Below are 13,062 nucleotides of genomic sequence, written 5' to 3' on the forward strand. Positions count from 1 at the left end.
GTGTGTCTACGCAAGGAGCGTCCCACACCAGCACACGACCTAATTTCCACGGAATCAGTGACATTCCGTCAGGTCTCTTGCCATCATCTCTGGCGATGACTGACATGATTTTATTATGTTTATCTAGTTTCATAATTGGCGTACTCTGTAATGAATTATTTTTAGTTATAATTGTTTTATTGTGATTTGATTGGATATTGACATTGATAATAACTATTTTTATTTTATACTTTTATTTTATGATTTTTGATTAGTTAATTTAAACATTTTTTTAGAATTTTATTGACAAGGAAAAAGAATTTAGAATTAAATAGATATATTGTGAATTATTATACTTTTTGCAATCTTAAACGCTGATATTTTGTTAATAATTAAACTTTAATGTAGGTACATTTTTCTAATTATTGTTATGAATGGATTTTCATTCACTTAGTTCAATTAATATATCGAAGAATTTAAATTTAATAACAATTTTGAATGTAAGAAAATTGCAGTGCTCTATGACAGGGTATCATGTAGCTACTGGCATGTTTATTACTTTAAGATCTACAATAATTGTACTGAACATGATCGCAATAAATGAATATGAATATAAATTAGGACAGCGCCTTCAGATAACCACGAGTATGAGTAAGATGACGATAATTTCGGTTTAACTGAAAATTTAAAATAAAAACTTGCTAAAATCAGAAGTAAAAGTGTCATATCATATGTACCTACCTAACTTAACGTGCACGTTTCAGACTTAGGTATGGCTGTGTGGTTGATTGAATATAGGATTGTAATATCAATGAATGCCTGCGATCACGAAGTGCGGACTGCAAAATGCATCGAAAATGCTCGAATGTAATATGCTTCATTAACTCATTACAAAGGGTTCAAGGCAAGAAGAATTTCTATTCTAGTATTTCTACTTTACCACAGTGAATCAAAATTTATTTTAGTGTGAATCCATTAAGTCCTTTACGCTTGCATAACTCAAAGAATCGAGTTACACATTTCTTTTTCTCGGACTCTTTCATTATTTTAAATAATTCCCTGTTTGTAGTAAAAAAGGCGAGATTATTTCGTGTTTAAATAATAAAAGTAAATAAATAATAGTTAATTTCGGTATCAGTACTAAAGTTAGCTTACATTTGATCTTGTGCGTCGCTTCCTCCTTCCTCTGCGACCAATAATTCATATTCCTCTGCAGCGAATCTATCCCATTCAGACATCTGTAAAAATTAAATAGAAAACAAAGAAGATAGTTAATAGACAGTATTATTATAAAGTATATAGTCAGGTCATGGTGTGTGTAGGCGCTACTTACCTCCGAGTCTGAGTCTCGCTGCGTAGCGAATGGGTCGCGCTGCTCGTGATCGAGGTACTTCTCCAAGTTGAAGAACGTGTCAAAGAATATGGGTGTTAACTTGCATCTCTTAAGATCCGACAACGTGATCTTTCCCTCGGTCGTTGGGTGCACCATGTCGAGCATCTGAAGAGAAAATCATAGTAATAAAAATCAATTTAAATGCATACGACGGTATATCTGCGTAAATACCTATAATACCGGTTCCCTACGTCAAAAGGAAGAAACGAAACCCTTATGGGATCACTTTGTTGTCTGTCTATCAAGATCTTTTTTTTCAGAAACGCAGCTGAATTTAATATCAAATACTCAGGTCGGCATTTCCTTGATGCAGTGAAAAACAAAATCAAACTTGTCAGTGTGTTGTCAGTCAACGTAATCAAAATATATGTATAGTAGATAAGTAGTCATTAAAAGGTGATTCCATGCAAATTTTCGGTACCGTAATAACTGTGGGGTACATCCGGTTGCCCTAGAAACTTGAAATATGGTAGAAAGGTAACTCTTATTATAACACATCCAATAAGAAACTTCTGAAATTATTAATTTTATGTCTGGCACCGTCTTAAATGACCCTACTCTACACTTAGGAGAAAGGCTCTGTTAACACTGGATATTCATACATAAGTAAATGCGTACGCATTTGTACGGAACACTCGGTGCGCGACTACGACTGGCGCTTGGCTGATTTTTTTTAATCGAGCGATTTAGGTATATGAAATTTAAATCACCTGACATAAGCAATCATTGAAAGGCAGCGTTTCGATGCCAATCGCTTCCATGCGTTGCATCTGTTCCTCGTAAAAGTACTCTAATTCGTACATGGAAAGGAATCCATCTCCATCCATGTCCATACATCTGCGAAACAGAAAAGATCGTTTTACTTTATTCTATAAGTAATATAGCAAACTAAAAAAGGTCAAGTAAAGGTGGAGTTCGTCAGGACCTAACGAGAAGAAAATAATAGAGAGCACCACACCACAGTCTCCGTAATTGTCACATCTTAGACGTAAAATGATTGAGCATGTTCATCAGTCAGTTCATCTTGCATCCGTTTTCTACTAGTTTTATTATATTGACGTCCAACGAAAAAAGGTATATTTGAAGTTTAAATTAAAAGCTTTTGTAGGAATTCGTTCGCTTTGGTTATGTTTTGGTGGTTACCTGAACCAGTACTCAATGGCAGTGGGGTGAGTCTTATCCTCCTCAGCCAGAAGGAACCACACGAACTCCGTGTAGGACATGCGCGGCCCGCCGTCGGGAGTCAGCCGGTTCTGGTTGCCGCGCGTTACGCAGCCAGAAAGCACCCGTTCTATCATGCGGCTTGATAGTGCTGAAAAAAAAAACACATAGAAGCCTGTGGCCTTATTGCTGAACACCACTTCTTAGTGGCATGCGAGCAGAAAGAGATGGTAAATGCGATCGCGAACGTTAGCGCGTTAGACAATACGGCCTCTGATCAAATAGGTGCAGCCATGTTGCAAAATTTAACTGGAACTAACTAATTTCCAATATCCTCTTTAGAGAAGCCTGTTAAGCTTAGGTATAGGTAGAGTTATTCACGATAACGCGTGCCGTGGTTCTTATTACAATGTCATTAATGTCTAATTTTGTCAAAATCACGCGTCTTCGTGGATGGCACTAGGTAAGTATAATAGGGTTTAAAATGTTAACTTAACAGTCGTGTTTTTCCTTGTCACTGACATGTAATTTGCTGACTATTTTTAAATAGACAGAAATTGAAAGGCTTGTCCATGTACAGTCACGAACAGTGATTGTTGAGCCACTTGCCACTGTTTTTAATTTAGCCGTGGACTTAATGCTAGGTATTCTGGTTTATTAATGACAACATCTACTTTGAGTCTGTAACTCACTGCTGTAATTCGACTATATTATGAACAGTGGTGAGGGGCTCAACAATCTGGGTTCGCGGTAGTACAGTCATGAGCATTAATAACTGCCACAGCGGAGCGTGCAAAAATAATTGACACGTCCTTAGAGTCGTATCAGATAGTTATTCACGCTTGTTGTTTCAGATATTGGTGCTGGTGACTGTACCTTCGATACTATAAAATTGTTGCGTACAATTGGCATTGTTCATATTTTACCAATGTAACCATTTCGAGGAATAGAGTTCTTGAACAATTTTGTCCTATTCTGATCCAAAAATAGCCAAAAAGTAGGTTTTGAATTGACATTAAAAAACACAATGTATACTCTAGCAGTTTTCTGCCTAATGAGTAATTAATTGAAAAAAAAATACATTCAAACATAATATTATACAAATGAGTCAGATGTCATTATGATATGAACCTGAAGAGATTGAGTCCCTATTCGCCCCTATTACAACTACCGACGTAGAAAGATCGTTCAGTTCGTTGAAATGGATGTTTAAAGAAAGACCCGTAGCTTAACTATTCCAAATATACTACATGTGTTAAAATAAAATTGTACCATAGTTTGTATACAATTCGCAGAGAGGTAGTTATTCAATAGGCATAATAATTTGATTCTTTTCAGACTAACCTATCTGTTCATCCAACGCCAAAAAAAAAAGCATGTATTAGATTTTTTTACAAAAAATTATTACTGAACTATTTGTTGTTGGGCGGAGGTGCGGAACCCTTCATGCGCGAGTCGCTCGCAGTCGCACTTGACCGATTTTTTGTAAAATATTATTTTACTATCCTTTTACTTGGTTTCAGCCGCCATGTGTAATTTACGAGACATCGTATCTGATATTTAAAAAATAAATAAATTTAACTATGCCATTTTACGCCAAGATATTCTAATTAGTATCTTGAAATTATCTATATTTTAAAAAAATAGGATAAAAAAGAGTAGTAAAAAAAAGTGATCAATGCCAATTGGATATTTTTATTAGTATTACCATGGTCGTTGTGTCTAGCCAGGTCGTGCTTGTCTATGAACAGATCGTGATCCCTGTCCAATTCCCAGAACTTGCAGTATATCACGTAGAAATGCTCGTAACTGCAATAATAAGAGGTTGAATTAATGAAGGAGAACGCGAAATATCGCTAGATATTAATGTTAGTGTACCGTGGTAAAGTCCCTTTGACGTTACTGTTTTGTTTTGCGTTTGGCTCATTTAGCTATTTAACCAATCACAGACGTGAGTCAAATATCGAAGTCGACAAACGGTCCTCACATTACTGCCATAAACTAGTGTGCTACAGATACCCCTCATTAAATACCAAAATGTATATTAACTATTTGTTACATAACTAGATAGTCAGAGTCAAAAATCGATAATCAATTTTTTACTCTGTGGCATTAACACATTTGTCAATTTTACGTGGCTATAAAATGACTACTTAAGTACAAGTGTGTTGCTACTTTTGATGCTGACCTATAAGTATTCTATTTGTTCTAAGATGATTCAAATGACACATGATGATTATGTAACTTTGTGAGGCGGTAACAATTTTTTATTTTTTGTAACAAAGATAATAATGCTGGAAAAAATGAAATCACATTAAAACTGCTGATTGTTCTAATATTTAAACGCAAATTTGCTAGCAAATTGTTTAGTTACTGCGTAGGCACTGTACTATATTACTTACTTTCTTTAATGAACGCCCTTACAATGTTGTTTCAATAGGCCGCAATTGCTAGAGGTGAGGGTTATCGGTAAAAATAAAATCGGTATAATAAACGAACTTATTATGAATTTGAAAGATTGTTCTTCAGAGTCGGAAAGTGTCACTCCAAGTGTTGAATAAATTATATTTTAAAATTCAAATAAGACTTTCAGTTCGATAGCGTAACGTTTAAACCAACAAATAATGCTATTGCGACTTTTAGCACTAGGTAGGTACATGCAAAAGTATCGATGTTTGTGTAACAGTAGGACGGACTCTAGTTCCGTCAGTTTGGTATCTGCCATTTGAATCATGTTAGAACAAATGTAATATAGTATGTATATTATAAATACTTAAACGACAAATTACCTAAAAAACTGCGTAACTTGGTTGATATCTTCTTCGTCCTCGAGTAAATGAATGACTTCGAGTAAATTGGACCGTTTTAGTTCGGCAATTGTTATCTTACCGGACCACGATCGATTTACGCAGTAAAATATCCTAGCGATCACCTGGAAAACGGAAACATAGATTTATGTATCTATCTACACGAATATTATAAAGAGGAAAGATATGTATGTACCTATATCAAAGAAAATTATAAACACATATATGCCCGATTTTTTACTATTTCAGCGTATTTTTCCAGAGCTTCAAAGGTAGAATCGCTTTAGGGGAGACCAAGGAGAGGGGAGACAGAGGATAGTTGTGACATCGTTGATTTTCGAGAACTTATTTACTGCTAGAAGCTCGCAACAGCGCGTGTTTAATACCTCGAGACTTGATCTCGTTTGAGGATTCATCGCACTGATACTGATGCTTAAAACAATTTGATCGAGGCATAGGTAACGCAGTTATACCTACTACACGTATGCATGGCGCGGTGTGGCCAAATCTTTAAATATATTATATTGCAACGAATACACCGTTTGTCACGCACAGTGTGTACGTATCTGGAGTGGAACTCGGTGGCTTCCTTGAGGAAGGACAGCCCCGGGTGCGTGTCCACGACGTCCTGCACCAGCGGCACGAAGTCCTCGGGCGCCAGCGCGCTGCTGCGCCCGCGCGTCAGGATGTATACGAACCGCGACGGCAGGTCGTGGCACTGGGAAGTCATCCTGAAAAAGAACAAACAATTTATCTACTTATGTGTTTGGACTAGTTATTATTGCAACTGCTGTATATTTTGTGTTTTAAAAAATACACGAATATGTCTATAAACTAAAACCAATTTACGTACATACCTTAGTAGGTACTAATGCTACAGGTAAGTATTGTCGTCTTTGTGGTGAGGTCTTTGGTTTTACTTGATTTTAATAGCGCAGAGGATACAGCAGTTGAACCCTTTTCCATTAACCTAATCCATTTATGTAAAGGTTTTTCGAGTTCTGTCGCGGAATGGACAAAGTTTATAGTAACAACGTGAAATAAGTATTGTTTTAACTAGCTTTAGCACACAGCGTCTTTTCGTGATTAGGCCATTAGAATAAGGTTATGTTAAAAGAACATTTATAATACAAGTTTTTTTTGCTCACTGTACTTATTGTTGCATGCACATAGTGACTTTTTGCAAATAGTGGCATAATGTAGATCAAATTTCGAGTCAACAAGTGGATTAAATCGACTTGCAAAATATAAAACAAACAAATGAATTACGAGATGAAATTAATAAAAAGTTTGTAAAAAGGGTCGGACTGGGGGAAAATGGTTAATTAGTTCACAACTTATGATTGTACTCGTACTTCTCTTATAGTCAATGTTAAAGATATCATGTTTTATTTGCTGACTAGGTGTGGGATCTTGCTGTGCTGACCTAGCAATTATTTTGCAGGGAGAGTATGAGAGTAGGTATAATTGAGTATATTCAGCAGAAACATTACAAATTAACTGCATATTCATTAAATCTTTGTTAGAATTCAAGATTGCTTGTAGAACAAGGGTTGGAGCTTGTTTTTCATTTACTGCCATCGAAATTCTTGTATGCTATTCAAATGATTTAAGCTTATTTTTGTTGCTGACTAGGTAAATACGAGTATACTGAGCGGCAAAAAACCTGACCCTCAAATGCATGCAGTACCTAATAGGCAATATTACTGAAGAGTGAGCCAAATTTTGTGCCGCAGAATATAAAATAACTAAATTTAATGAATGAATTACTTACTCTCTCCAGAAGTTAATGAATTTATGTCCGTCAACAGGCGCGTGGAGACTCTGCTGCGTGGTGAGGAACAAAGGCATTTTCCAGTACAGGGGGCACTCGCAGGCCTTCACTATATGCTTGAAGCTCTCACGCGGGACCTGCAACAAACAACACATCTAATTTCTAAGTCGCTGTCAAGACAAAGCGGTCGTGGTCATCGGTTGACGGTATCTTAATCTGAACCTTCATGACGACTTTCTAAAGCAAGAAAATTCATGCAAGTTGCATTACATTACGAGGCTGTAAAGCCAACGAGTTTGTAGTGGTCAATCGAGCGCCGCAATGTAATGCAACTTCCACGGTTTTTCTTGCAAGTCTAAACACGGCTTAAGGGGGAAATAGTGTGGTCGTTTCCATTGCCATCCAGCACACTGCACTGGTAAATTTCGGAGTTTGTAGTTGGTAATAGAGTTCTACTGCCCACTCTCACATCAGATCCATAAGTCATTTTTAACGACAACCACGGAAAAAGAATGGATGGACCCTGTTGTAATATCGAAAACGGCATGGTGAATACATATTAATACGAAGGTTATAGGAATATAGAGGCCATTAACACTACTTATAACTTTAGGACGGTAATAGATGCTAAAAAGTTATTTGCCCAAAAATGAGCCTGCTATAAGACGGCGTTCTCGGAATATAGGTCGAGCTTTTCTAATAGTGCTTTTGCCCTGTGTGTGCTGATTTGAATGGTGTCGATATAAATTTTCCCGTTATGTTATTCTCTGATAGAATGGTCAGGCCACGCAGTTTGGTCACGCGCGTCCCTCGGGCCTCTTCCTCCGAGCTTCCGCTATTTCACAAAAATAGGTCGTATTTATGATCACACAACAGTTACCTTTACTCGAACGGGCTATTTCCGTATCGATAAATTATACTTTTTATTTAAATATTTCAACCATGATGGATACAATATTCACCACGATTCGAAAAAATATTCCTTTAAGTAAATGTATGTTAACTGATTAACTACTTACCATTCATTTTGAATAAGGTAATGATACCTACTAATACATACGTTGACAATGATTATGATTTTTCTGATTTCTATCATTTGCAATATGTAGGTGAGGTGTTTACTCGTATGGTTTAGGGACCTTTTCTTATAATTCGTGTCCCGCATATCGGTCTCGAAGGGTCATCGACCCGGCGGTAAGTAGGTCAGGCCGACTTCACGCTCCTATTTATAGCGCACTATGGACTGGCTCCATTGACAACAGGCTCGTAATAAATACAGGAAGTTTCAAAACGGAATGGGTATCATGGTATCATCATTGTGGAAGTGTGTCTTACAACCGTCGGACGAAAAATGTAAGAGATTAAAATTTTCGGCAGTGGGCATGGGGTTACGCATTATCGATCTTGCGGTAGGCTGGCGATGCTGTCGTCTGTTATTCGCATCGCAACTGCTTTTTCCTATTGTTTTAAGCAGCGTTTTCTCCAATAACGTGCGGTAGGATGTGTTTTTCATTAACCAATAGAAACGCATCATTTGCACATCCTCGCATACATAGCACATCTATAGCGAGCGATATCGAGACGAGGTAAATGAAACATTATTATTGGTTAATGAAAAACACATTTCTCGCAAACGCAACACATTCTCGCACATTATTGGTGGAAACGCTGCTTAAGGATTGGTAAACAACTTATAAAAATAAAGGAACGAGGACGATTACTTCGCAAAAAGATCGATTATTTATGAGTATCTAAAACAACATTTTATGTTGTTAAATCCCAAGGACCAGGTGTTTGTATAACGATTATTTGAAGTCGTTTTAAGAAAAACTTCAAAACTAGCTAAGTACAAGGAATCAGCTGCAAAAGGTCTGGCAGGAGAAGATAGGAAAAGTGACCCTTTGAGGAATATTGGATTATTCCAATGTAGGTTGTTTGTCATCACATAATCTATATAAATAAAATTGAATTGCCAAAATGTATGTACGCTCATAACTTGCAAACGACGGCACCGGCACCGAATTGGATAATTATTTTTTTGTTGTGTTCGTTATTGTAAAGGTGCTAAACAAAATAAAAAAAATACTGAAACGGGGGCGAAGCCGGGGGCAACAGCTAGTTAATTATATATAATTATAAAGTACTCAAACTTAAAGCCTGGTATCTCGAACTGTGACTGAGATAATATGTTTTTGTAAAGTTACACCTATCTATCTAATAATACCCTTAAACGAACAATTCTTGTATATATATTCAGGATCTCGGAAACAGCTCCAACGATTTCGATGAAATTTGGTTATGTGAGGGTTTTCGGGGATGTCAAATCGATCTAGCTTGGTCTTATCCCTGGGAAAACGATATATAAAACTCGATATTTTAGCCGAGCCAAGCTCGATCGCCCAGGTACTAAACATCCCCAGTACGAGTATTTTTTTATTTTACCACTTTTTCAGTGTGACTGATATGTATATAAATATTCATGCCAAATTACAGCTTTATTATTATATGTGTGTGTGTGTGTGTGTGTGTGTGTGTGTGTGTGTGTACGTGTAGATACATGTAGGTAGTGCATACATATATACATTTAGTATATGATATAGATACACTACAGTATCCAGTTTATAGTTTTTGTTTTACCAATTGACAATAGGTTCTTCCTTCTAACTTCTACCGATCATTGACGTAAGTGTCGCGACGTAAGAAACATGTGAGAACGTATATAAGAGAACACTACGTTAATGAAAACAAGAAAACCTCAAGTATTTTATGGCTAAGGTCTCTAAGTTCTACCTTTTTTTTAAATAATAATAATAATGGTATCTAAATTTTACCAAGTATGTAGACAATCTAATTTTTTTATAATAGCATATAGCTATAAAGCTTCTGGCTATAAGTAGCTGTTGGGATTTCGGTTTTTTTTTGTGTATGTCTCCATCCCGCAGCATATTGGAATAAGAAGTACGAGAGCTGGTGCGGTATTCTGATATCTTCATACCTGATTTAATCCAAATCACACAACATACACAAGCAAGCCTTTTTGGTCTGAATAAAGCATGAATTGCAATTATAAGTTGCCGTCTGCACGGCTACTACGAAACTCGAAACTCGAAGTTCGTGTCGTGCGATCCCTCTGTCACTTACACCATTTAATACGAGAGCGAGAGGGACGGTACGATACGAACTTCGAGTTTCAAGTTTCGTAGTAGCCCTGCTGATATCCTTGCCGATACGAGTATTTCTTGCCAAGAATGCCAAGTTCAACATGATGACACAAATATTCTACACTTAGGAAGCGGACATCTCAATTTGTATCAAATAAGGGCGTACTGAGTTGAGTTGAATTTCTCATTGTAGTTACCTCCACTGTAAAAATACGCAATATGATATGTAACACATTATAATATTTATACCATTAAATGAGCAATTCTTTTAAATTTATTTCAGAGATTTCACAGATCTAGTTTAGTTTTATTACCGGGAAAACACGTGTTTCCGAGTTATTATGCGTCATGATAAGGAATTGTTTATTATATATAGCAACAATTTAAAATACCTTCTTTAAAAGAGGTCTCTTAAAGTTGTAAATCCCAAGTAAATTAATAATGTTGCAAATGAGGTAATGGCGAGTACCGAATATGAGTCGCGATAATTATCGCGATTAAATTAAAGTTCAAACGCCTTTTCCTCGAGGTTTCTATTTAACCGTATGATGAGTTCATCTGATTTAGCCTCGACACCGGTAAAGATGTAGGTACGGCCAGCGCACCCAGCTGGTTAATACCGCTACCCCGTCACTCCCTCATACATGCTTCGCGGGAATAGATAGAGCTGGTTTGATAGACATTTTTCCACAACAAAATCGACGTTCAAGCAAAATAACCATTCCTTCGAAAAGCTGTCCGCGATATATTTCCAACGGAGCGAACCCACGAACAGAGCGTACTGAATTTTTGACGTTCTCTTAAGAAAATTGTATCAAAGTTTAGCCCAGTAGGTACTCTACAACTTGTATATTTGATGCCTGTATCGCGCTACGATTGACCTAAATATGATGAATGGGGAAAGAGGTCGGTCGGCCGTCGGATGTGAAGTGCGCTCGCCAAACAAGCGCTCTTTGCACAAACAGCCACCGCGGCCGACACCGATGACGCTGGACTTATACCACGAACTTTATGACGCGATGGATAATGCTTCTCAAGGGCGTGGTGGGTCTCTAAGCCAAGCAACTGGCAGCTCTACCGGATTAGGACACAGATGTATACACGGTTGGACGATGAATAGGCACTTAGATTCAACAAAAGAAGTAGGAAACTACTAGGTACTATATATAACAATTACGAATTTATACAATTGTTTACAAATTGCTTAAATGCTGAATTCAAACTTCCTGGGTTGGCTAAGTTTATTGCGGACGTCATTTACATCATCTTCTACCTGCGCACAATGCACAGGTAGGTGTATTCGTGAGAAATATCTCACGACCTCAGATGACATTGAACACACTCGATGTACCTACATAAACTAAACGCATTCATCGACACAATATCTACGCGACGTGCTTACGCTGAATATTTGGTAAGAACTTGCATGCTTGCGTTTTGGAACTTGCTACACTATTAGTGGTATAAGTACTCATAATAATCTAGAATTCTTTTCGCGTATTTCGTATAGACAAGTCGCAAGGTCAGGGCTTGCAGCCAAAACTGTTTTCACCTCACTAGCTCGAAAAAGCTTTCTTTATCCTTCGAAATCTGCGTGAAAAAACGCTTTTTATCCTTTTGACTGTACAGAGTTTGAAATTCGAACGCTATCGTGAACTGGCGTGCCTTGAAAATACATATCGACTGCTTTCTTTCACAATCACAACCTCGTATCTGGCCACATAAAATTGCTTTAAAATCAATCAAATGTTGTATACAATTTGGGTGGATACGAGGTTCTTCTTCTTCTTCTTGTGAAAAAGTAGGCGTTGGATATTGACGTGTTCACAAAGAAAATGAAGTAATATTTAAATCTGATAATTATATTTTATTTTAATTACTGAAGATTTAATTAGTAATACCTAATACAAACTAATTTTATTTTTCTGAAATTATTCCAATGCGTCTATAATTACAAAAAAATACAGAACAAACAAGAAGAAAATAGATATCGTATGATGAAAAGGGATTCGGAATGCACCCGAAAAAAAAGCACAATGACACGTTCTGAAACGCGGTTTGTCATAAATTGTTTCATTAATATAATACCTCTATATGCATTAGTGGTTTCATTTTTGTTATTATTGTTGTTATTTATTAATAACAATAATAAAATACGATAACACTTATTTACCTACATTTTGTTCTATTACAAAAGTTTTTTCATCTTTATTCACAAAAAATAACGATAAATAGATCAATTAATTATTTTAACTTTAAGTAGGTTTAGCTACTTCCATAATGAAATGTAAAAAGTTCTGGCAAACTCACTGTCTTATCAACGTTCAACCCAAACTCTGGATCTAGAAAGCTGAACTTTTATTTGGACTTGGAAATTCCCTCTTTTTATGGAGAAAAGAACGTGATTGAGAAAAAGCCGCGGGCATACGCTACCTAGCTAACATAACCTGCTGAAACTGATTTATATAAGAGTGTTCAATTTATTTTCTATTTCTATTTCTACCATTTTTACCTACCTACTATTTTCTCGCTGTCGTGAGGTGAAAAAATTGTGTTTCGCTCGTTGTGTTGTTTAGCATCTCGTGCCTTTGAAACCCTCGACTACGCTCACGATTCTTATTTCGAACCACGAGCGAAGCGAGATCCTAGAATCTTTCGCTTGCGCGGGATTCAATATAAACACTCGTGCCAAACAGTCACTTTCCAGCCTTGCATAACAAATAAATATTGTATTTTCATGCTCAAATACCTGGCTGACAATTTTATATATATATATATGCATGTAGT

General features: G+C 36.7%; 1 protein-coding gene across 1 annotated transcript in view; it reads right to left on the reverse strand.

Moving 5' to 3' along the window:
- The window catches only part of LOC141429973 (uncharacterized), a 77,249-nt gene that overhangs the window by 7,502 nt on the left and 56,685 nt on the right, over positions 1–13,062 (reverse strand). Inside the window, exons 3-10 of the mRNA XM_074090504.1 lie at positions 7,115–7,251; positions 5,894–6,071; positions 5,323–5,465; positions 4,242–4,342; positions 2,516–2,684; positions 2,083–2,209; positions 1,313–1,477; positions 1,135–1,217 (exon numbers count right to left, since the gene is read on the reverse strand). Of these exons, the coding sequence (XP_073946605.1) occupies positions 1,135–1,217; positions 1,313–1,477; positions 2,083–2,209; positions 2,516–2,684; positions 4,242–4,342; positions 5,323–5,465; positions 5,894–6,071; positions 7,115–7,251 (1,103 nt within the window). The remainder of the gene's footprint in view (positions 1–1,134; positions 1,218–1,312; positions 1,478–2,082; positions 2,210–2,515; positions 2,685–4,241; positions 4,343–5,322; positions 5,466–5,893; positions 6,072–7,114; positions 7,252–13,062) is intronic.

This window comes from Choristoneura fumiferana, chromosome Z (genome assembly GCF_025370935.1).
Source record: "Choristoneura fumiferana chromosome Z, NRCan_CFum_1, whole genome shotgun sequence".
Taxonomy (NCBI): domain Eukaryota; kingdom Metazoa; phylum Arthropoda; class Insecta; order Lepidoptera; family Tortricidae; genus Choristoneura; species Choristoneura fumiferana.